Genomic DNA, 24,851 nt, shown 5'->3' on the forward strand with positions numbered 1-24,851 from the left:
GTGCCCACAGTGCCACCCATCAGCGCCCACAATCAGTGCCACAACAACAGTGCTGCACATCAGTGCCACCTATCAGTGCCCATATGTGTCACCTACCAGTGCCCATAAGTGCCCATCAGTGCCGCCCATCACTGCCCATGAGTGCCACCCATCAGTGGTACCTATCAGTGCCCATCAGATGCCACCCATCAGTGCCATCCATCAGCGCCCATCAGTGGCCATCAGTGCCGCCTTATCTGTGCCCATCAGTACCGCCTTATCTGTCCCCATCAGTGCCGCCTTAACTGTGCCTATCAGTGCCGCCTTAACTGTGCCTATCAGTGCTGCCTTAACTATCCGTGCCCATCAGTGCAGCCTATCAGTGCCCACCAGTGCTGCCTCATCAGCGCATATCAATGAAGGAGAAAAATTACCTGTTTGCAAAATTTTATAACAAACTATGAAACATGATTTTTTTTTTCAAAATGTTCCATCTTTTTTTGTTTGTTTAGCAAAAAATAAAAACCCCAGCTGTGATTAAATACCACCAAAAGAAAGCTCTATTTGTGGGGAAAAAAATGATAAAAATTTAATTTGGGTACAGTGTTGTATGACCGCACAATTGTCATTCAAAATACGTCAGCGCTGAAAGCTGAAAATTGGTCTGGGCAGGAGGGGGTTTAAGTGCCCAGTAAACAAGTGGTTAACTTCACTGGAGAACCAGTAGTAATGCAAACACCCAAGGGAATTAGGAGGGGTCAAATGCCAACTTGACAGACAGATACCCGTCATAGGGGTAATGTCATGTTAATATTTCCAGATTTTCCAGATTTCCTAACTTCTGCAGGGGTAGGTGCTTTAAATGTTTATCATAAAAGTCTTGATACAACACAGTGGGGGTTATTTACGAAAGGCAACTTCACTTTGCACTGAAAGTGCACTTGAAAGTGTAGTCGCTCTAAATCTAAGGGGTAGATCTGAAATGAGTGGAAGCTCTGCTGATTTTATCATCCAATCATGTGCAAGCTAAAATGCTGTTTTTTATTTTCCTTGCATGTTCCCTTCAGGTCTACAGCAACTTTACTTCCAAGTGCACTTTCAGTGCAAAGTGGATTTTCCTTTAATAAATAACTCCCATAGAGTTGCCACCTCATCCCGTTAAACCCGAACACATATTAATTACACAGGTTCTGTGGCTGATTAAGGTGGTAATTAAACTCACTTGGTGCCTTATCTGCATTAAACTAGCCTCAGAACCTGTGTAATTAATATGTGTTCAGGTTTAAAGGGATGAGGTGGCAACTCTACTCACACAGGACCTTTTTCTTTGTTCACACCCATTCGATCCGATTCCTGTCCGAGTTTGCAGATCGCACTGCAAAATGTGAACTGATTTGGGGGTGTCATTAACATTTAACTGACACTCCCAGCAGTTCGCATAGGGCAGTTTGAACTGCCGCCGGGAAATCTGCGATGTGGGAACCCACAGTGGATTTGCAGGGTTCCCGCATCGCAGCAGTGTGAACCGGCCCTAAAATACGACTAAAACTAAAACAATTGAGATGCCTAAAAAATATGACAAAACTAAAATGGCATTTTAGTCAAAAGAGTATGACTAAAACTAAATTGAAATTTGATGTGAAAATCAACACTGGTCTGTGGTGCATGTTCAAACCTAAATACCATAAATAATAATATATTACTCCAGGAGTATATGATGAGTTTGGAAATTGTAGAGAAATGCTTAAATAATGCATTACAGTTTAACTACACCCATTCGATTTTAGACTACTAAAATGTACTACAGATTTAGTTGACTAAATAAATACGGCTAAATCTAAAACAATTGCAGAAGACTAAAATGGGACTAAAACAAAAATGCCATTTTAGTCAAAAGACTAAAACTAAACTGAAATTTGCTGCCAAAATTAACACTGGTCTCCCGTTTTAGCACAGCAATCCAATATCCATGTTACATAGAAAATCAGGGGTGAAAAAAAATTGTGGAGATGCCGGGGATTGAACCCGGGGCCTCATACATGCAAAGCATGCGCTCTACCACTGAGCTACATCCCCTACATTACATATCTGGCTGCTTCTGTTAGGAATGATTATGAAGATGCCTCCTCACTATCATATATTTTTTTAAGCTTATTTTATCGCGCTTGTTATAAATATAAATAGACATGACTTCTGGCATTATCGTTCTGTAAAACCCATTTGCTGGCCCCGTCTGAGGCAATCATTAGTTCTCTAGCTCTTTCTGGTAAGACATGTTTCCTCCGTCCTCTAGGTGTCGCACCGTCGTGTCAGCGCACATCACAAGTGGCAGGCTGCGAGTAGGTCACATGACATTCCGGATCTCCGAGAGGTGTCCATTGGCTCCTCCCACAAGCCGGTGGTTGCGGTGGTGACGTGAGGGTCTGTGGGCCCCGGGACGGCACGTATCGGTGACGCAACGTCCGTGTGAATTCCTCGCAGAGCTGTCAACATGTCCGCCACGGGTCCCCCCGCCGCCCAGCAAAACGGTGAGAGAGGCTGGGGCTGTGTACTATAATTCCGTCATAGGAGAGACTGAGAGCGGCACACGGGGATACGTCTTCCTTTAGAGCCCAGCTGTCCCCTATTGTCTGCTCTCTTCGTAGGGGGACACCCTGCCTGTATATGGAGGAGGGGGACACCCTGCCTATATATGGGGGAGGGGGACACAGGGAGATCATCATTCTATTATATACTGCAATACTAGGCTCAGTTTACTGATATAAACATGGGAGGGTGACAAAAATCCTACTGTGCCACCATTCAAGTGAATAGAGTGCCTGTTGTGTGATTTTTTTTTCTTTTTTAACCTAAAAGAGGTGATGACATGTCAAAAAGGAGGGGGGCACACTCCATGGACCAGGGGGTCATTTTTCTGCCATTGCACTTCTATGTTTCTGTCTCCCATCTGCCTGTCACCTGCCCTCTGAAGAGTGATCACTTTTCAGAGGGCCAGCAAGGTCTGGGGTCTGTGCGAACGTAGCCCGGATTTTCAGAAGCCTTTTCACATGTTTGTACCCCTGACTTGTAGTACAGGAGTGAAATCCCACTTTTTGTCCCTATAGACATGTTTAAGGCCTTGTTCGTATGGCATACTGACAGTGGAAGTTCAGCCTATTCCTAACTAAGCTTAACCGCTTGCCGATCGCTTCACGCCGTTATACATCGGCAGAAGGGCACGTACAGGCAGACTAACGTACCTGTACATTGCCCTTTAAGAAGCGGTGTGCAGGCGCGCGCCCACCGTGAGTGTGATCGTGGGTCCTGCTGACTCGATGTCTGCGGGGATACCTGCGATCGTCTCACGGAGAGGAAGAACGGGGAAATGCTGATGTAAACAAACATTTCCTCATTCTGCCTAGTGACTCTGATCACCGCTCCCTGTAATTGAGAGCAGTGATCAGTGTCATGCCACATATAGCCGCCCCCCACAGTTAGAATCACTCCCTAGGACACACTTAACCCCTACAGCGCCACCTAGTGGCTAACCCCTTCACTGTGAGCCACATTTACACAGTAATCCATGCACTTTTAATTGCACTGATCGTTGTATAAATGTGAATGGTCCCAAAATCGCGCCAAAAGTGTCCGATCTGTCCACCATAATGTCCCAGCCATGATAAAAATCGCTGCCATCACTAGTAAAAAAAAAAAAAAAAATTAATAAAAATGCCATAAAACTATCCCCTATTTTGTAGACGCTATAACTTTTGCCTTCAGGACCACTATTGTTTATATTTTACAATTGTCGGTCTTTTTTTATGTTTATAGTGCAATAAATAAAAAAAACCGCAGAGGTAATCAAATACCCCCAAAATAAAGCTCTATTTGTGGTGGAAATAAAGGAAATTTTTGTGGGGTACAGCGTTGCATGACAGCGGAATTTTCAGTTAAAATTACACAGTGCCGTATTGAAGGGGGGGGGGTAAATCTTCCAGTGGTTAATTGTGTGCAGCGACCCTTTTCATTCCTATGGGGAGTCACATTCACGGTGGTCTTCAGCAGTCCTGCAGAGTACAAACTCTGCCCATAGATATTAACTGGGCATGCACACAATGAAGAGGACCTGGCAGAGACACTTTTGGAAGAAAGGATGTGTGGCTACAGGCAGATCCACCCAGTGAAGATCAGTGGAAAGGGTAGAGAGGTATGTGTTGGCCAAGATGGGCTACACTCAGGGTGTTACCCACCCAGCACTTAAAATATGTGATGCAATTTGCACACACAGGTTCCCAGAGCCTGATAGGCTCCCTTCTTGCACACTTCTATGTGCCCCCACCATTTGCACAACCACCAATGTTCCACCCAAGGCTCCACCCCATTTCCAAAGACTTAAGCCTAGTACACATGATCAGAATATCGTACAAAAAATACCGCTTTCTAATTGATCCTACGACAATCTGATCTTTGGTACACAGCTTTTGTCCAAAATTATCCGAAGGGACGCGCACAAAAATGTTTCTTGTACGATTTTCGTTTATTCAGTACAGTTTTCATCCGAAAATACAATAAAAACACATTACATCACTTCGAATTTTTATTCTGTCGTACGAGAATTTCCGTGCTTTATTAAACTTTTTATTTTTGATATGGAGACTAGCATGCAAAAAAATGGACGATCATTCGTCCGATAATCTCATTGTGTGTGCTAGGCTTTTATGTAGAAGAAGGTGAAGCTAAGCAGTAGATTTTGTGTAGAAGAAGGTTCAGTGAGAGAGATTTACTAAAACTGGAGCACTTTAAAATCGGGTGCAGCTGTGCATGGTAGCCCAATCAGCTTCTAACATTAGCTTGTTCAATTAACCTTTGACAATAAACCCTGAAAGCTGATTGGTTTCTGTGCAGAGCTGCACCAAATTTTGCACTCTCCAAGTTTTAGTAAATAACCCCGAATGTGTCCTAAATTTCAGTGCATTGAGATGCACTACAGACCATTCTTTTTGAAAGGGCTGGCTAGCTCAATGAGCAAGCACACAAAAATGCATGTATTCCGGAAAAGTAATTGAAATTTACAAAGACTGGAGCAGACAGAATTAGAAGCTTTCATTTTCAAAGCTTAAACCTGAACTTCAGTATAAACAAATATTGTCAAAATACAAGAGGCACACGTATTCTTACTTGAATCTTGCTGTCTTTTATGTATATCGTCCATATCTGTGTAATAATCCAGTGTTGAACTTTGCCCCTGTGCAGGAGCTTCCTTTTGTAAAGACTAGACACTGCTACTCTCTCCTTGTGCAGGGTGATTGGTCTGGTCTCCGCCTCCTCCTCTAGATTTATGCGGACGACCTGTATTAAAGTGATCGTAAAGGCAGAAGTTTTTTTATCTTAATGCTTTCTATGTATTAAGATTAAAAAAAACTTTCTGTATGTAGCAGCTGCCCAAACACCCCCTAATACTTACCTGAGCCCCATCTCTCTCCAGCGATGTTGCACGAGTGTCTCGTCTGGCCTGGACACCCCTTCTCATTGGCTGAGACAGTAGCGTGGTGCTATTGCATCCCGCTGCTGTCAATCAGGGGAGAGAGTGGATGGGGCCGGGTCAGGGTTCTGTTTCTGAATGGGCGCGGGGAGCTGTGGCTCGGCTTGGGTGCCCCCATATCAAGCTGCTTGCTGTGGGGGCACTCGGCAGGGGGGAGGGACCAGGAGCTCCAGCAAGGGACCCGAGAAGAGGTGGATCTAGGCTGCTCTGTGCAAATTCACTACACAGAGGAGGTAAGTATAACATGTTTGTTTTTAAAGCAAAAAAAAAATGAGATTTCACAATCGCTTTAAGTGAAGACTGCAGCCATAGCTTAGTTCTCTGCACATCCCAGTGATGTCACTGCTACTTTTATAAGGTAATAGCTGGGCTTTCAAATCCATTATGTGCACACAAAGTGGATTTATGTAATGTGTTGCTTTTGAGGAATTTATATATGAATGAACATTTTTGTGCCTGGAGTTCAGCTTTAACTGAACAAACTAAACTAAGAAGCAGATTGGTTCCTATTATGTGCAACTGCTCCAGATTGTGTCTGCTCCAGTTTTAGTAAATTTTCCCTGATGTGTTGTATAAATGTGCCCTCGAAGTTTGGCCCACATAAAGGTGTGACTGACTGCCTTTGTGGTCTGCACTTGGATTTAAAGGAGAAGTACAGCCAAAGCTTGTTTGGCTTTATTTCTCCTGTGGATCCTAGGGGTGAAGTTTGTTCTGCACTCCTGTGACCTTTCAGCAGACAGTGGGCTTGAAGCTCGCTGTCAGCTGACGTCACAGAGCTGGTCGGGGCTCGGGCAAGATCATGACAATGCAGTCAGCATCTGCCCACATGCCTGGACCGGCACCCAGCTCAGCCTCTGAGAGCCTGAGTCGGCCGCCCCCGCTCCCTCCACTGTCTCCAGTACTACAGTGAGGGTGGGGGCAGAGCAAAGAGCTCTGAGAACTGAGTGATCGGTGGTGTTCTATCACTCGGTTCCCAGTGTTAAGGGTTCCGAGGGACAGATGCAGCATCGGGATTGATGCTGCATCTATCTAAATTAGTGTGATTCTTTAAAAAACAAAAAAACCCATACATCTCTCTTAAATTGGTGGGGTTTTTTTTTACATGACTGGTCTAACGCATCTTTCATAATTGGTATTTATCAACGATTAACTTCTCTTGAAATAAATTTTAACTCCCTTTTTTTTTTTTTTTTGATAAACAATTTCCAAATGTGGGAACAGGTACAATGCAACTGCTTCTGTGATATGCTGTAATGACGAAAATTAGGTCCATTTTCCTTACCGCCAATCCAGCACAAGTTTGCAAGCTCCCTGATTGACACAGACATTTTTTGCCTGGTCTTTTGGGTTTGGCATCTTTAGTCACCTTGATTGAATAGCCAGGGATGACGCAACCCCTGTGCATGGAAGTAATTTCAAATTGTCACCAAAGAATGCCAAAATTGTGCACTGAGCTGCGCCTTCATGGCTCACTTTACAATCTTCAGGAACTTGTTAGCAGGCAGGTAGGATGCTTTTATGACCTACAGAGTCAATAAGACACAAGAGACGTTCAGAGCCAATATAAGCCATCCTGCAAGGATTTTGTAAGCAGACGTTCTACTTAACCACTTGACATCCGGAGGACGTCATATGACGTCCTCGACTTTCAGGGCTTATATCTGAATGATGTCTGAGGCTACAGACATCATTCAGATACCGGCATTTTCAGCCGGCGATTCCGTACACCATAAGAACGATCATAGCGGCTGTTCCGCCGCTTGATCGTTCTTACGGGCGGCGGGAGGGGACGTCCCCCCCCCTCCCGCCGCCCTCCGGTGCTACTACCGACTCACCTCAGCGATCGGTGAGTCGGATAGCGGATCCGCCGGCGCCGGATGTTCACCATAGAGATTTCCGGCGGACCAGATGGTCGCCGGAGTCTCTATGATCGTTCGGAGGCCGGGCGCGATGTTATGACGTCACGCCCGGCCTCTGCATTCAAAAAAACGGTGCCGCTTCGGCTGTGAAGCGGCGATCGTTTTATTTTTTTTTTTTATTTTAGGCTTCCCAGCCTAGAGGTGAGATGTGGGGTCTTATTGACCACATATCTCACTGTAAAGAGGACTGATCGTGTCATATTCCTATTACAAGGGATGTTTACATTCCTTGTAATAGGAATAAAAGTGATCAAAAAAAAAAAAATTTTTTTTTAAAGTGTAAAAATAAAAATTTTTAAGTAAAATTAACAATAAAAAAAAAAAAAAAAATTTTAAAGTGCCCCTGTCCCCGTGAGCTCGCACGCAGAAGCGAACGCATACGTAAGTCCCGCCCACATATGAAAACGGTGTTCAAACCACACATGTGAGGTATCGCCGCGAACGTTAGAGCGAGAGCAATAATTTTGGCCCTAGACCTCCTCTGTAACTCAAAACATGTAACCAGTAAAAAATGTTAAAGCGTCGCCTATGGGGATTTTTAAGTACCAAAGTTTGGCGCCATTCCACGAGCGTGTGCAATTTTGAAGCGTGACATGTTAGGTATCTATTTAAAAAAAAAACGTGTTTGAAAAATTGCTGCGCAAATACCATGCAAGATAAAAAGTTGCAATGACTGCCATTGTATTCTCTAGGGTCTCTGCTAAAAAAACATATATAATGTTTGGGGGTTCTATGTAATTTTATAGCAAAGAAATTATGATTTTTGACATGTAGGAGCGAAGTGTCAGAAATGGCCTGGATGCGAAGTGGTTACTTAAAGTGTGCAATTCAATAAATGTGCAATCAGTCTAAATAAAACAGGATTCTTTGTCAACAGTTTTTTGATTGAAGACAAAAATAGAAATATGGTAAATATAAGTGTGCATAAAGTGCCAAGTGCAAAGTTCTTCACTGGTTTAAACTAGTGCTAGAAATGCTCATGTAAAAATGAATAACGTGCTTATATACTATTCATGTGAAAATTAAATACCGGTAAATAATCCGTGATCATATATATTGTCGATTAATCAAACCAAAAGGCCAAATATAAAAAGTGACAGGTGCTCTTCAAATCTGTGCCTTCATGATCCTTATGGTGCCCCCTATAGGTATTGCACTCACCCGAACCACTCACCCCACACAGGGGTATTTCACTTTCACAGTATCTGCCACTGTGCAGCAATCTCCAAGTCCACGCTTGCAGTTTCAACTATGCCTTTCTCCTTTAATTCTCACTCCACATTACCCACTAGATAAAAGTAGATCAAGGCTTGTCATAGACCAGTGATGGCGAACCTTGGCACCCCCGATGTTTTGGAACTACATTTCCCATGATGCTCAACTGCAGAGTGCAGAGCATCATGGGAAATGTAGTTCCAAAACATCTGGGTTGCCAAGGTTCGCCATCACTGTCATAGACTCATATAGACCTCCATAGGATCACCGTGAGGCTGCAGAGTTCAGCAGGCACGTGGCTGGTTGAAGCAGATTTCTTAAATCAAGTGCAGCTTCAGACTAGAACATAAACATCAGCAGCTTCCAGAAGTGGCAAGATGGCTGCGGCTCCAAAACAACACCTCTTGGCTGGGTGAAGACATGGAGGGGATATGGCTACATAATTCAGGGCAAAAAAGAGGGCCCCTTTATCAAACCATAGGAGACTTGGAGATTGCTGCACAGTGGCAGATACTGTGAAAGCGAGATACCCCTGTGCGGGGTGAGTGGTTCAGGTGAGTGCAGTACCTATAGGGGGCGCCAAAAGGATCACTAAGGCACGGATTTGAAGAGCACCTGTCACTTTTTATATTTGACCTTTTGGATTGATTAATAGACAATATATATGATCACGGATTATTAATTTAATTTTCACATGAATTGTATATAAGCACGTTATTCATTTTTACATGAGCATTTCTAGCACTAGATTACATCAGTGAAGCACTTGGCACTTTGTGCACACTTATATTTATTTCTATTTTTGTCTTCAATCAATTGATTTGAGAGTTGTGTTTACACTTGAGATATTATATAGGGTCACACAGACTGTTGTACTGAGATAGCCTTAAATTACGCAGATATTGCACCCTAGAACAGCGCCATACCTTTTGCTATTTTTCATTTGTATTTACATTCCACTTAGGTGGTTGTACCGGTAGGGGCAGCAGTTCATTTCCAATATTATAGCCAATAAGCACAGGACCTATACATTTTATATAGCAGGCAGTGTCCTAATTATGACTGAAAGTTTGTCTTCCTTGAATTTTGCCTAAACATAAATGGACTGTATTTGCCAGGACATTTAGAACTTAATGTGACTGACTAGTGAATTCCCCGTACTGTTTGCAAGTAAAAATGTTTACAAACTTGTAGCCTGTTATCAGAGTTTATAGATTGCCTAAGGCAGTAGTTACAATACAATATGCATCCTGTGTTCTAAATGGGTATTGTATTGATTAGTGGGATACAGTCAGATGGTGCATGTGAAAGGAAATTGGTTCTATGAGATGGAAGCATTTATGCTGATTTACTGCAGTTGATCTTGTAAAATGCATGCTTCACTAGTCACTGAAGGATGAGAATACATGTACTGTGGTTCACAGCATTTTGACATAAATGTCCCATCAGTCAGCCTTTTCCTTTGTTCACCTCTGTCCCGTTTTCTGCTATTGTTTTGTAATGGGCTCTGCATACAGGCCACAAGGACATGGGAATTTAAAATACAGACTCCAGGTGTGTTAGGAGTCAATTTCTGAACCCATCTGAAAGCCTGTAAATAATTTGCTATGGTTGACAGCACACCTAGACTTTCAGCAATGTCTAGCTGGGTTTGCACAATGGTCCCTTGCCCCGGGACCGTTTAGCCTGGTATTACTCAAGTAAACGCAGCTAGGCCCAGGAACATGTAAACAGAACAAAATGTGTGGAAAGCATAAGTTATTTTCTACTTATCAGATAACTTCTACTATGTTTTAATGCAAGTGGTCTGTGTGCATGGGGCCTTGCTGTGTGAGAGGTTTGTAAAATGACTGATTGACAGATATCTGTTTGTTTTTAGGTCCTTCTCAGCCTCAGCCGACCTATGAATACAGAAATTATCCATCAATTAACAATGCCTCTCCAGCGTTCTACTCACAAGTGCCGAGTAAAGTTACTCCTTCGTATACAGGCGTCCAATATGCGCCGGATTATTACTATACCAACTATGCAGCACTGCCCCCACACAATACAGTCGCTCCACCTGTACATACCAATCATTTAAATGCAAATCAAGGCTCGCATTTATCAGGTCATGTACTTTCTTCAGGTGATCATGTTTCTTCATCACTTGGACCAGGTCAGGGTGCAGTTCCTCCTAAAGCTCCTGTCCATTCATATCCTGAATTTGGGGGTAACTTCAATTATGCATACTCTGCCACTTCATCTTGTCCTCCTCAGGGATTACCAGCTCATTCCAGTCACTACTCTGCTCCTGTTGTATCTAATCCATCATATCAAGGTGCACAATACTCCTCAATGCCTGCCAGCAGTCAGTATGGACAAGTTGTAGTTACCCATAGCCTTCAATCAGCCAATCAGAGGACTGGCAATGCACAGAGACTACAGATGGCTACTGCTTCCACACTACATCCTAATGATTTCCCCAGGCAAAGTGCACCTCTTGCTCCTTCTGCAGAACCTAGAAAGGCTCAGGCTGGTCAGGTTCAAAATCACAGCTTGTCTTTTGCACCTACCAATCAACAATCTACTTCAGGTAAGATGAATTTGAATTTGTTTTGTTTCTTGTGTGTATGTGTTAAAAAATGTTACTTCCTCCTTTCAATGGGGATTCTGCCACTTCTGTAAGTGCTTAGTGCATTAATTAAAGCCCTGAACAGTAGCTAAAGCACTTTATAATTCTCAGGCCAACCAGCTGCACACAGGAGGTAGTGGACAAGTAAATGGGCCTTCTCTCAGATCCTACTTTGTCAGGAATTTTTTACTACAACACTGACAGGTTCCCAGGACGTAAATTGCTCGCTCAGTATTGCCCAAAGCTCAACATTGTTATACCATCATTGTCCACTTTTACACCATACGTTGTTTCCTCCGCAGCAATCCACAACACTAAACACACTACATACCCCTGTTTGGTGTGTACCCTAGCTTCTGTCGCATCTTCCCGCACACTATTAGCAGGAACATCTGTAGAGGCTCCCCTCTTCAATGCCTGCACAATGTTGTTTGACATTCCCTTTCCACACGGGGATGATTTACAAAAAAAAAAAGACTATTCACTTTTTGTGATAGGAGTGTCATGGCTGGTACAAACAGCTGCTCCTCAATGTTACAGTAAACTGCTCTTCCTTCCCCAGAAAGGAGTTTAGACATGTCCCCTGCCTACAGGCCACAGTTGTAATTAAAGCGTGTATACACTGCATCCGGAAAGTATTCACAGCGCTTCACTTTATACACATTTTGTTATGTTGCAGGCATATTCCAAAATGGATCCAATTCATTACTTTCCTCAAAATTCTACCAGCAGTACCCCATAATGACAACATGAAAGAGAAGTTTGTTTGGAATCCTTGCAAATTTGTTAAAAATAAAAGACGAAAAAAATCACATGTACATAAGTATTCACAGCCTTTGCCATGACACTCAAAATTGAGCTCATGTGCATCCTATTTCCTCTGATCATTCTTGCGATGTTTCTACAACTTGATTGGAGTCCACCTGTGGTAAATTTAATTGATTAGACATGGTTTGGAAAGGCACAGGCCTGTCTATATAAGGTCCCACAGTTAGACCCCATTCACACAGGGGCAACACGACTTGCAAGTCGCCTCAGCAAGGCGACCTGCAAACGACTGCCCGGGCGACTTGCAAAACGACTTCTGTATAGAAGTCTATGCAAGTCGCCCCAAGTCGCCCCCCAAAGTCGTACAGGAACCTTTTTCTAAGTCGGAGCGACTTGCGTCGCTCCCCTTAGAACGGTTCCATAGCACAGAACGGGAGGCGACTTGTCAGGCGACTAGGTCGCCTGACAAGTCGTCCCTGTGTGAATGGGCTGTTAACAGTGCATGTTGGAGCACAAGCCAAGCCATGAAGTCCAGAGAATTGACAATAGACCTCTGACACAAGGTTGTATGGAGGCACAGATCTGGGGAAGGGTACAGAAAAATGTCTGCAGCATCGAAGGTCCCAATGAGCACAGTGGCCTCCATCATTCGTAAATGGAATAAGTTTGGAACCACCAGGACTCTTCCTAGAGCAGGTCGTCCGGCCAAACTGAGCGATCGGGGGAGAAGGGCCTTAGTCAGGGAGGTGTGATTGAAGAAAATTGGTCACACACCATGGAAGGAAGAACTTCTGTAGAATAGTTACTTTATTGTCAAGGTGCCAAAGGACGTAGACAGGATGTTGCAGGAACATTGGTAAACCAATTTTCTTCCTTCTATGGTGTGTGGACAATTTTCATTTTCTTCAATTACTATTGACGGTGGTGAACTGGGGCCAACACCCACGAGGAAATCTTTATCCACAGTCTGAGTGGTGTTACACTCTTTCTGGACTTAGTCAGGGAGGTGTCCAAGAACCCAATGGTCACTCTGACAGAGCTCCAGCGTTTTTCTCTGTGGAGAGAGAACCTTCCAGAAGAATAACCATCTCTGCAGCACTCCATCAATCACGCCTGTGTGGTAGAATGGCCAGACGGAAGCCACTCCTCAGTAAAAAGCACATGACAGCCTGTCTGAAGTTTGTCAAAAGGCACCTGAAGGACTCTCAGACCACGAGAAACAAAATTCTCTGGTCTGATGAAACAAAGATTGAACTCTTTGGCCTTAATGGCAAGCGTCATGTCTGGAGGAAACCAGGCACCGCTTATCACCTGGCCAATACCATCCCTACAGTGAAACGGTGGCAGCAGGATTGAATGCAGCAATGTACAGAGACATCCTTGATAAAAACGTGCTCCAGAGCGCTCTGGACCTCAGACTGAGGCAAAGGTTCATCTTCCAATAGGACGCTAAGCACACAGCCAAGATAACAAAAGTGGCTACAGGACAACTCTGAATGTCCTTGAGTGGCCCAGACTTGAACCCGATTGAACATCTCTGGAGAGATCTGACAATGGCTGTGCACCAACACTCCCAATTTAACCTGATGGTGCTTGAGAGGTCCTGCAAATAAGAATGGGAGAACCTGGCCAAAAATAGGCATGCCAAGCTTGTAGCATCATACTCAAAAAAAAATAAATAAATAAATAAAAAAACCTTAAGCCTGTAATTGGTGCCAAAGGTGCTTCAACAAAGTATTGAGCAAAGCTGTGAATCTTCTTTTTTTATTCTTCATAAATTTGCAAAGATTTCAAACAAACTTCTTTCACGTTATCATTATGGGGTATTGTTTGTAGAAATTTGAGGAAAATAATGAATTTAATCCATTTTGGAATAAGGCTCTAACATAACAAAATGTGGAAATATTGAAGCGCTGTGAATACTTTCCGGATGCACTTTAAACCTGAATTTTAAAATGTATTTACTTTTATTCATTCACTACACTCTGTAGTTCTGTTCTTGCTTTCTTTTTCATTTTTTCCCCTTATTTTGTCTTTTAAAGTGGAACTCCACCTTGATATCATAAAAAAAATCACGTAAAATCCCTATAAATTGTCCCTACATGAAAATAAAAACAAAAACTACTCCATGATGTCCAGTGCTCTCTGCTTGCAGGCAAAGCTACCCTTGCTTTGCTTTACGCCAAGCACTGCCATCTTGGAGGCAGATCCAGTGCATGTGCAGACACATTGGAAATCTCTGCTAGGTCCTGTATATGTAGACATCTCAGGAGGCATATATGGCATCTTCTCCAAGGTGAGGATTTAGAAAGCAACATTGTAGAAAGAAAAATTGTATGTGGGGGTTAATAGTTTAGTCATCTATGAAGCTGCAGTGATCAAGTTGACGTGTGGCAAATTCAGGTAATTCTTACTGCTGCCACTTTAAAGTGATATTAAAAGCATGCATGTTATTCTTACCTGCTCTGTGCAGTAGTTTTGAACAGATCAGCCCCAATCCCCCTCCTCTTGGGTCCTCTGTTGGCGCTCCTGAGCCTTTACAATCACTTTAAGAATCTATCACTATAGCAGTGACAAATTCTTAAAGAATTATCGCCAGCTCTGTGCTTAGAAAACTGGTGGTAATTAGGACCAACTCTGATCTCGTGTACAGCTAGATGTATGCCAGTATTCAGAGTGGGCTATTTTATGCTGTGAAGTTGCCATGTCCATGACCGTTTCCCACACACGGCTCTATCTCCTACCCCATTTAGCTGTCGGCCAACAGATCCCTTGGTCAAAAGCTAAATGTAAGCAAAAGGGTTTAAGATACAGCTGATGTCATTACTGGTATGGCCGGTATGGCGGTACCCATATTTGGGAGATGACTTGTCACTGGGTTGGTGGAGCCTGATGGGGAACTTCGAGACTAATTCCCCATCAAGACAGGTTCACTTTTGATTGATGGTGCACAGCATTGGGCCATTTTGAAAGCCACTATAGTGGCTATAGATCCACTTACTTCCATTCGCTGCCAATCAAAAATGGGTCAGGCTTGATGGGAACTAGTCTCTCAGTTCCCCATCAGGCTCCTCCCAGGCCTAGTATGAAGCTCTTGAGGTCAGACGCCTGTTAGTGTGACAGTCACAATGGCTGGGGAGGTAGGGAAGGTATGTCTAGTGTGGACACCCCTTTTCCAGTGCAGACAAAGACAAAATCATGTACCTGTCTGTGACCGTTTCATGAATTGGCCACAAGCACTGACACTTTGGATGCTGAGCCCCAACAGAATTCATAAAGGGTATCTATTACACCCTTTTATTAATTCCCCTGATAGTGTTCAAGGCTCCCATGTGCTGTTCTGTGCATGGAGTGTGCTACTAGAAAGAGTTATTTTAAAGCTTCCTCGTCAATTCATCTTTTGAATTTTGCTCTGTAGTCTGGATATTGTGATTTCAGATGGAAATCAAGTATAGCGTGTTTCTTTTTGTTGTTGTTTTTTTTTACTTTTTTTTGTTAAATTCTTTGATCAAGATTCCTTATGCAAGCAGGAGTTTTCTCTCCTTTAAACAGTTGAGTACTTTGGGGTCAATTCACTAAGACCCCTTTCACACTGGGGCGCTTTGCAGGCGCTACAGCGCTAAAAATAGTGCCTACAAAGCGCCCTGAAAGAGCAGTTCCTGTCTCTTCAGTGTGAAAGCCCCGAGGGCTTTCACACTGGAGCGGTGTGCTGGCAGGACGGTAAAAAAGTTCAAGCAGCATCTTTGGAGCGGTGAAATTGAAATCAGCAGCGCTTTGCGGGTGGTTTTAACCCTTTTTTCGGCTGCTAGCAGGCCGAATACCCTCGGGGGTTAAAAGCACCCCGCTAACGGCTGAATACCCCCTCAAATACGACGGTAAAGCGCCGCTAAAAATAGCGGCGCTTTACCGCCGACGCCGCCCCCATCCCAGTGTGAAAGGAGACTAAAGGATTCCACGTGCGATATGAAGGTCACGTGAAGATCAATTCGTTAAAATATCAAATGTGAGGTAAATACTGCAAAAAAAAAGGGATACTTCATTATAGTCAGTTCACTAATGAACACACACATTCATTATTTATCACCTGGCAGTAGGCAGTCAGTATTTTAGCAATGTACAAAATAACAATGAGGGGAACTCTGCACTGGCCAGTAAGGTAAATGTATACAATGTATCCATGTGAAAATGTTCTGCCCTGAGCTCAGGAATGAAAATAAATTGTAACATTTCACCAGAGGGATGTGAATGAAAGCACACAATGTTTTCACACTTTCATAATACGCTCAGCGGCCACATTATTAGGTACACCTTGCTATTGTTGGGTTTGGTCCCCTTTTACCTTCAGAACTGCCTTAATTCTTCGTGGCATAAATTCAACAAGGTGTTGGAAACATTCCTCAGATTTTGGTCCATATTGACATGATAGCATCACGCAGTTACCGCTGTTGTCGGCTGCACATCCATGATGGGAATCTTTTGTTCCACCACATCCCAAAGGTGCTCTATTGTATTGAGATCTGGTGACTGTGGAGGCCATTGGAGTACAGTGATCTCATAGTCATGTTCAAGAAACCAGTGATGAGATGATTTGATCTTTGTGACATGGTGCATTATCTGCTGGAAGGAGCCATCAGAAGATGGGTACACTGTAGTCATAAAGGGATGGACATGGTCAGCAACAATACTCAGGTAGGCCGTGGTGTTTAAACGATGCTCAGCTGGTACTAAGAGGCCCAAAGTGTGCCAAGAAAATATCCCCCCAAACCATTACACCACCAACCTGAACCGTTGATACAAGGCAGGATGGATCCATGCTTTCATGTGGTTTATGCCAAATTCTGACCCTACCATCTAAATGTTGCAGCTGAAATCAGACCAGGTAACATTTTTCCAATCTTCTATTGTCCAATTTTGGTGATCCGTGCGCATTGTAGCCTAAGTTTCCTGTTTTTTTGGCTGACCGGAGTGGCACCTGGTGTGGTCTTCTGCTGCTGTAGCCCATCTGCTTCAACGTTCGATGTGTTGTGCATTCTGAGAAGGTATTCTGCATACCTTGGTTGTAATGAGTGGTTATTTATGTTACTGTTGATTTTCTATCATCTCAAACCAGTCTGCCCATTCTCCTCTGACATCAACACATTTTCATCCACACAACTGCCTCTCACTGGATATTTTCCCTTTTTTGGACCATTCTCTGTAAACCCTAGATATGATTGTGTGTGAAAATCCCAATAGATCGTCAGTTTTTGAAATTTTCAGACCAGCCCGTCTGGCACCAACAACCATGCCACATTTAAAGTCACTTAAATCCCCTTTCTTCCCTAGTCTGATGCTCAGTTTGAACTTCAAGAAGTCGTCTTCACCACGTCTAGATGCCTAAATGAATGAATGAGTAACTTGTATAGCTCTACATATTGCAAACTTAATCGCCTCAAGCCGCTTTTGTCGCCAGCGTCCATCTGGGTCTTCAGCTTCTTCCCAAAGACCAGATTGTTTTCTTCCAAGCGGATGTTGATATAGCACGGTCGTTTACCCCACAGGGTCTCTACGCGCTTACAAACACATATACATACTAGGGCCAATTTATAGACCGGATCTGATTAACCTACCAACATGTCTTTGGAATGTTGGAGGAAACCCACGCAGGCACAGGGAAAAAATACAAACTCCAGGCAGATGATGTCGTGGTTGGGATTGAACCAGCGACCTTATTGCTGCTAGGTGAAAGTGCTAACCACTACACCACTGTGCTGCCCAGTTGCATTGAGTTTCTGCCATGTGATTGACTGATTTGTGTTACCAAGCAATTGAACAGGTGTACCTAATAAAGTGGCCAGTGAGTGTATAGCTGTGTGCATTTATTTCTTCCTCTGGTGCAGTTACCATGTAAAACAAAAAAAAAATTTGAACAAACGCCATAAATAACATTAAATTTATGTGATAAATATCACAAAACATAAATTTTTAACGCATGTTTTTTTAGTAAAGTGACTACTTTTGAGATAAATACTGTGAGTTATTTTACCTCAGAAACGTATGCAGTTATCTTTTAGTGAATTGCCCCCTTTGTAACAAGCAGAATACAATCTGACACAGGGACCCTACATAGTCATGAAGAGTTGGGGAAAAATATACTTCCTAAATATTGCAGAACATTCATTGCATTGTGCTGGTTTTAATGTTTTTGTTGTCTGTAGGAGAAGCAGGACTATTAGGTGTCCTCTGTGCAGCAGCACTTCTAACACTGACATCATTTTAGTTTAGTGAAGGCTCAGCAGTTCCCAACCACCTACTACATGGCACTGTGCAGCTTTACAGATTTCTGTGTGGAAAAAAAACAGCTTTGTATAAATGGGTGGTTATCACTGTAGTCTTGTGTAACTGAGAGTCCCATAGGGGTTGTTTCAGAACAAACTATCTTCAGTGATGCAACAGCAGCTGGTGAGTTTATATCTTCATACACTATGGAACAGGGTGTGTCAGCAATCATGGAAATGTTAATGGTGTGATTCAGGGCAGTTACTAAACAATGGCTCACGAACAGAATGTTTATATATATATATATATATATATATATATATATATATATATATATATATATATATATATATATATATACACACACCTCAAGGACACGCTCAAGTTTTCTTGGTAAGGCCTCACACACACTGGACACTTTAGCCATTTCTCCAAACACCTTTCCTCCTGGCAGCTGCATTTTGGCAGAGAAAAAAAAAACCCTTGGCACTTGTAAATGCATGTAATGCGTTTAGGTGCATCAAGTGCTTGAGTGTTAATTAATTTAATTGGCCGGATTACTAATTTATTATGCCCATTTAAATACATTAATGCTCAGCCTCTGAATGTGTCTAGCGTTTAACACGTGTTTATATGCATTTGCACGAGTCAAGCGTTTTTTCTGCCAAAACGCCTCTGCTACTGGACATGCTGGCAGTGGGTTTTTTCTCTGCCTCTGCCTCCAAACGCCTCTGCTTCTAAACTCCTCTAAACGCATACGTGTGCATGGACACACAGGCTTACATACAGGGGCATCGAGAAGCAGAAAAAAAAGCCAGACCCCCCAGAAACAGCATTTAAAAATGTCCCATGTGCATAAGACTGAACTGCTAATTTAAAATGAGTAAGAATTCATATTTGCTGAGATATAGATAGAATATATATATATATAGAGAGAGAGAGAGAGACTTTTGTATAAAATAAAACCAAAAAGGCTTTTTAAAGCGGAACTTCAGTAATTTTTGTTCAACTTTCCATCTATTAAATCTTCTGCTCTTGTTGGTCTAACTTTTGGATAGTAAAACATTTATTTTCAGCCAGTAACTCCCTTATACAGCCCTCTTACTGTTTCTTGTCTGCAAAAAAGCCTAGGCTTATGACATCATGCACAGCGCTCTCTCTCTCTGGTGAGAGTTTGCCAGGAAGGGAGGGGGGACGAGTCATAAGAGGGCCAATGAGAGCTGCAGAGCTGGAGGTGTGTCTGTGTAAATCCAGAAAGTGAACAGGCAGCAGCTTCAGCTTCCCATAGTTAAAATGGTTGCAGCCAGACTTAGTGGAGGGATTTCTGTAGCATATTTGGCAAGTACAGAATCTCAGTTTAACATAAAGTTATATGCAAAGTGGTTGGAGGGAAGCTTCAGAATGGCAATTTTTTTTTTTTTTTTTTTTTTACAAATTATGTGAGCAGACTGCAGTTCCTCTTTAAGTTAAGATATGCTGACCAATCACTAGATAGCAGATGTTTGCTTGTGTTATCTGTGCTAGTCACAGGCTTAGCTAATATTAAAGGAGCAGTTTCTGCCTGTACTTTTCTATGTATAAGCCACAGTGGATTAAATTCATGACATCCTCCTTTAAGTGTACTGAAGTGGATCAATGCCTGTAAGCATTAGAAGGAGTAATGAATTGGCTGGATGACATGACCTGTTAGTAGTAAAGTACAATAAGTAGTGCAGTACTTAAAGAGGAACTGCAGTCTGCTCACATAATTTTGTAATAAGAACATCTTTGCCATTCTGAAGCTTCCCTCCAACCACTTTGCATATTATTTTATATATACTGCGATTCTGTACTTGTCAAATATGCTGCAGAAATCTCCCTCCACTGAGTCTGGCTGCAACCATTTGCAGAAAAAAAGTGTTTTACTATCCAAAGTTAAAACAACAAGGGGAGAAGATTTAATAGATAGAACAACACTCACATCCAGAGCCCGCCAGGAAGTTGGCACTGCACAGCGCTAATCACAGGCAGTGATACATTCCTCAATCTCTGCAGCTGCTGATCTGGAAAATGTCTCGCTGCTTGTGATTAGCGCTGTGCAGTGCCGACTTCCTGGCGGGCTCTGGATGTGCGAGTTGTAAACATGCCTGAGCTCATCCTTAAGCACTTCCCGCCTGGCCTATAGCAGAATGACGGCCGGGCGGTGGTTCAGTTATCCTGACTGGGCGTCATATTACACCCTGCAGGATAACAGCCGCCGCACGCCCGTGGGGGCACGCATCGCGACGATCAGTGGTGCGGTGTGTCAGTCTGACACACCGCTACACCGATCTCGATAAAGAGCCTCCGGCGGAGACTCTTTACCACGTGATCAGCCGTGTCCAATCACGGATGATCACAATGTAAATAGGAAGAGCCGTTGATCAGCTTTTCCTCACTCGCCTCTGACAGACACGAGTAGTTGTTTGTATGTCATGAAATGATCAGTTGAAGATTGACATTTCATTCAGTGGGTTCAGTTTTTTGCAGCTATTCATCTGCTGCACTCGTTTCCTCTTTTGTTCTTTTTCAGAAAGTAATCTATTCTTATGCATGGGCTTCAAAAGTATTGTATTACAATTTGAAGCCCACCTGTTCTCGGGTGTTGGCGACTTGTTTTTCTACTTCTTGTTATCTAGAAAACTAGAACTTTTCTATTGGAATTTGAAAAGCAATGAAATATTGTAAGTGCTGCCGTTCCCAACACTTACACTTAATTAGAATACAGATCAGAACAGATGTGCACTTGCTTAAGCTTCTAGCAGCTCAGTGGCTTTGATTACATTGGCTCTGGCTGTGTGCAGTACTGTCCCTGTGCTGAATTACTTCATAGACTTCTTTGGGCTACCCATATTTCAGCCCATTGAATCAATAGCCCATTTTTCCTTTTTAACATAGAAGTCCTGCCTAAAAGCAGGAATTTAAGGGGGGGGTATGCGTAAAAAGTTGCATAGCAAAACACCCAGCGAAAGTGTAAGTACATTAATTTTGTGATAATTAGCGTGAAACATTTGCTTGGCCATCTCCTGTGCTGGACACATGTTTTTCATGAATTTAAAATTCAAAATACAAGATTTGGCAACTAGATGGTGCTGAGTTTTATTGGAATTTCCTATAATACTTATTGCATTCTAGTGGCCAAATGCAGTGTTATCGGTTTTAAATCCATGGAAAATGTTCATCCAGCACAGGAAATAGCCTAGTAATAACCTTCATTTCTTCTGTATTCACACAGGATGAATGATTCTTTTACACTGAGTGTATTGCTATGCAAATTTTTAAAATAAATACTCTAAAGTGTTTGTTTTTATTAGACCGTCTGCTGTCCAGGGCAATTTTGAAGTTTTTTTTGTTTTTGTTTTTTTTGTATAAATGGTAGAAGCAACATATTTTGCTAGAAATTTACTTCGCCCCAACAATCATATATTTTTTGAAAATAAAATCATTGTTGCTTCCAGGTTCATACATCAGAGGAGATCCGGGAATAGATATTACTCAGTTTTGTCTGTGGAAAGCCATCCTGTTAGCACACAATAGTACAGCAGGTAGCTAGCTGTACTAACATTGCATAGTTAGTACAGAGACCTCCTTGTGAGTTGCTCAGTTTTTTTACTTTTTTACACCTTTCCCATGTGTACCAGGCTTAAAGGATAAGTTCACCTTTTTGGAACATGTTACAGGTTCCACCCGTTTTTAGGTTGGAACATGTTACTGTACTTGTTCCAGCAGCTGCAGCCTCTCCCTCTCTTCAAGGCCCAAGATGGATATTGCCAGCCCTTTAGTGTTCAGATTGGATTTTTATTTTCTGAGGTTTTTATTATTCAAGGTCTCCCAATCTGCAAATGAATGTTTTATTTTTGTTTGTTTTTTGTTGCCAGTGTCTTCTACGTTCTATGAGACAGAACAAAAGCCCGGTCTTACAGCGTCTGCTCCTATGTCTTTGGCGACATATGCTACCACTACAAATACTACTACCAAACAGTCATCAGAACCTGCTTCTTTGATGTCTTCTCTTCATCCCCCTTCACCAGCAATACAGCAAGGTGAACTGAACTTTTATTTCAGACTTAACAGAGTTAAAAAAAAAAATGTAAACCTTGCGAAAATACAGTATATGTATTTGTGGTACCAAGTGGAGTTCTAGCATTATAGGCTCAATTTACAAAGCTAAAACATTAAGATGGGTATCCTTTTTATTTATTTATTTTTTTAAATATCACTTTACAATTTTTAGGTAAGTTTCATGTGATTTGATATGTTACATGGCTGCAAAGCAAGATCCCTATCATTCTGTAAAGCTGGGGTCTCAAACTGGCGGCCCTCCAGCTGTTGCAAAACTACAAGTCCCATGAGGCATTGCAAGGCTGACAGTTACAAGCATGACTTCCACAGGCAGAGGCATGATGGGACTTGTAGTTTTGCAACAGCTGGAGGGCCGTCAGTTTGAGACCCCTGCGAGTGTAAAGCTTTGTGCAATGAACCTATATATGACTGCTAGGATAAATGGAGTCTATTTATAAGGATGTATAGTATCTGTGTTTTCTTTTTGCCACACCTCCATTTAGTGCTATATTTTGTAATTTGAATAGTAATTTGTTTTTTAATCAAATGGAAAGCAGCTATTGGTGAATGGTGAAAAAATATTTGTAGTTTAGGCCTACTGTGCAATATGCTTTCGGCTATGAGAGAGGACAGATAAACATTTCCAGCAGCAGCTTATCTGTGGGAAAGACAGCAGTTGGCCACACAATCAGGTAGATCTGTGGTGTCTGGTCAAATCAAGACTTGGGAAAATTCAGTTTTGCCCAAGTTAGGTAATGAGCATTAACCATCTAGTGGCCATAGGCTATGGCTTTACCATTATAGCTCAGAGTTTCTTAAAGATGCTAAACGACCCCTTATGTCTGGAAACTGCCATATTTTCGTTTTTTTAGCTTTCTATGTTTTTGAAAGAGGAGGGGTCAAATTGTAACATGGCTTAGACAGGACAAATCAGTTGCTTGATTTTTGTAGTTGGTGATACTAAACCCAGGACCCTGCATTTTCTATATCTGGTCTCCCACAGAAAATGGAAATGCAATTATTTTAATAAATATAAACTGCTAAATACCTTTTCTCATCAAGCACTGGACTGGTTAATGCTTGTAGGAGGAGTTTTCATTTTCCTCTGACTTTCCTTTGAGGCTGCATGACTCCTGACCCACTGCACAGTGCTGATTGGCCCTGTGCTCATCACATGCACCCTCCCTAAATACACACCAAACTGAACATGTGCAGAGTATCCCCAAGGCTCTGTACTATTAGCAGATGGATTGGGAACAGTAAAAGTAGGGGAGGATCAGGGAAGACGGGATCAAACAGCCTTTTTACACTATGCGCAGGATTAACCACTAAGGTTTCACAGTGAGTATAACAAGCATGCTTTACTGCGTATATGGACTGATTCTACTGTTGTGGGTTTAGTAACACTTTAACATGTTTTTGTTATATGGGCACTGCTTTTCCTTTTTGCACTTAAGGTTCAAAGTAAGTGCCAAGCTACATGGGTGATTTTAATCTCTTCTTACTGATTTAACCACTTGCTGGCAATCGCCTCAATAGACTAGAGGAGCTACACAGAAATTTTTTATCTTTTTTTTTTTTTTCACTTAATTTTTTTTCTCTTAAGATATGAACATTTTCGTACAGGCATAGTTTGGGTCCTTTTTATCTATTAAGTACAACGTATCCAATGTAGTTACAATGTTCAGTAATACAAAACAGACCTAATAACTAAGAGCGCCTTAACAGAGCAACAGTTCTGTCTCAACCTAAGAAAGACAGGTGGTGCAAAAAGCATGCTGAGCTATTATGTACCAAAGGTTTCTATATATAATATAGCTACAGGCATAGCTACTAGTTTGCCGACTAGGCTTATTATGCCACGAGGTAATATTGTTGAAAATTTGGCAAGTCCAAGCTACCTAGTGTCTTAGTTCTGTACAAAACCAACTTTGGGACCCCAGGAAGAGAGCCTTTCCGTATAAACTGGAGGATGTGACGTTGTATCGTCTGCAGTCGAAGTGATATGTAGTAGCCATTTGCTTATCTTTTTATCTTTTATTTTTCATTACCAGCAGTTAATTCAGAACTTTAGGCAAAACTTTTAAATTCGTAAGCAGGAAGGTTTGTGTCTTTTTTTTTTTTTTTCTGCTACTATAAAGGATTTCTACTGGCAAACATTTTATACTGTACACTGAGCTGCACATGCACAGCTCGGTGTACAGTCCAGACATCTTTTTTAGGTGCTGGAATGAATTAAGTCCATGCAGGCACGGGAATTGCGTTATTCCAGCCTGGCCAAAGAAGTTGACCGAAGAAGCCGGCGAGGGAGCTAGTGGATGTTGCATCTCTGGAGCAGAGATGAGTATAATCTCCAGCCATTTTAGCAGCAGGATTAAAGCTGGCTGGCCATACATGTTAAGACAGCTTGGCTGCACTACAGTGCTGGCTATTGTATTCTGACATCTGTCAGAATACAGGAACAGTGCCTACATCTGTTTGGCTGAGAATTTTATGC

General features: G+C 42.3%; 1 protein-coding gene and 1 non-coding gene across 3 annotated transcripts in view; one reads left to right on the forward strand and one right to left on the reverse strand.

Annotated features, from left to right (window-relative positions):
- Positions 1 to 1,983: 1,983 nt before the first annotated feature.
- Positions 1,984 to 2,055, reverse strand: TRNAA-UGC (transfer RNA alanine (anticodon UGC)). The gene has a single exon. It is a non-coding gene; the product is annotated as a tRNA-Ala (tRNA).
- Positions 2,056 to 2,325: 270 nt separating this feature from the next.
- SEC24B (SEC24 homolog B, COPII coat complex component) overlaps positions 2,326 to 24,851 on the forward strand; it is a 124,753-nt gene continuing 102,227 nt past the window's right edge. For both annotated transcript variants that reach the window (XM_073602251.1, XM_073602260.1), the window contains exons 1-3: positions 2,326 to 2,507; positions 10,514 to 11,209; positions 22,171 to 22,335. In XM_073602251.1, coding sequence (XP_073458352.1) covers positions 2,471 to 2,507; positions 10,514 to 11,209; positions 22,171 to 22,335 — 898 coding nt within the window. In that variant the 5' untranslated portion in view covers positions 2,326 to 2,470. The remainder of the gene's footprint in view (positions 2,508 to 10,513; positions 11,210 to 22,170; positions 22,336 to 24,851) is intronic.

Source organism: Aquarana catesbeiana, linkage group LG01 (genome assembly GCF_042186555.1).
Source record: "Aquarana catesbeiana isolate 2022-GZ linkage group LG01, ASM4218655v1, whole genome shotgun sequence".
NCBI classification, from domain to species: domain Eukaryota; kingdom Metazoa; phylum Chordata; class Amphibia; order Anura; family Ranidae; genus Aquarana; species Aquarana catesbeiana.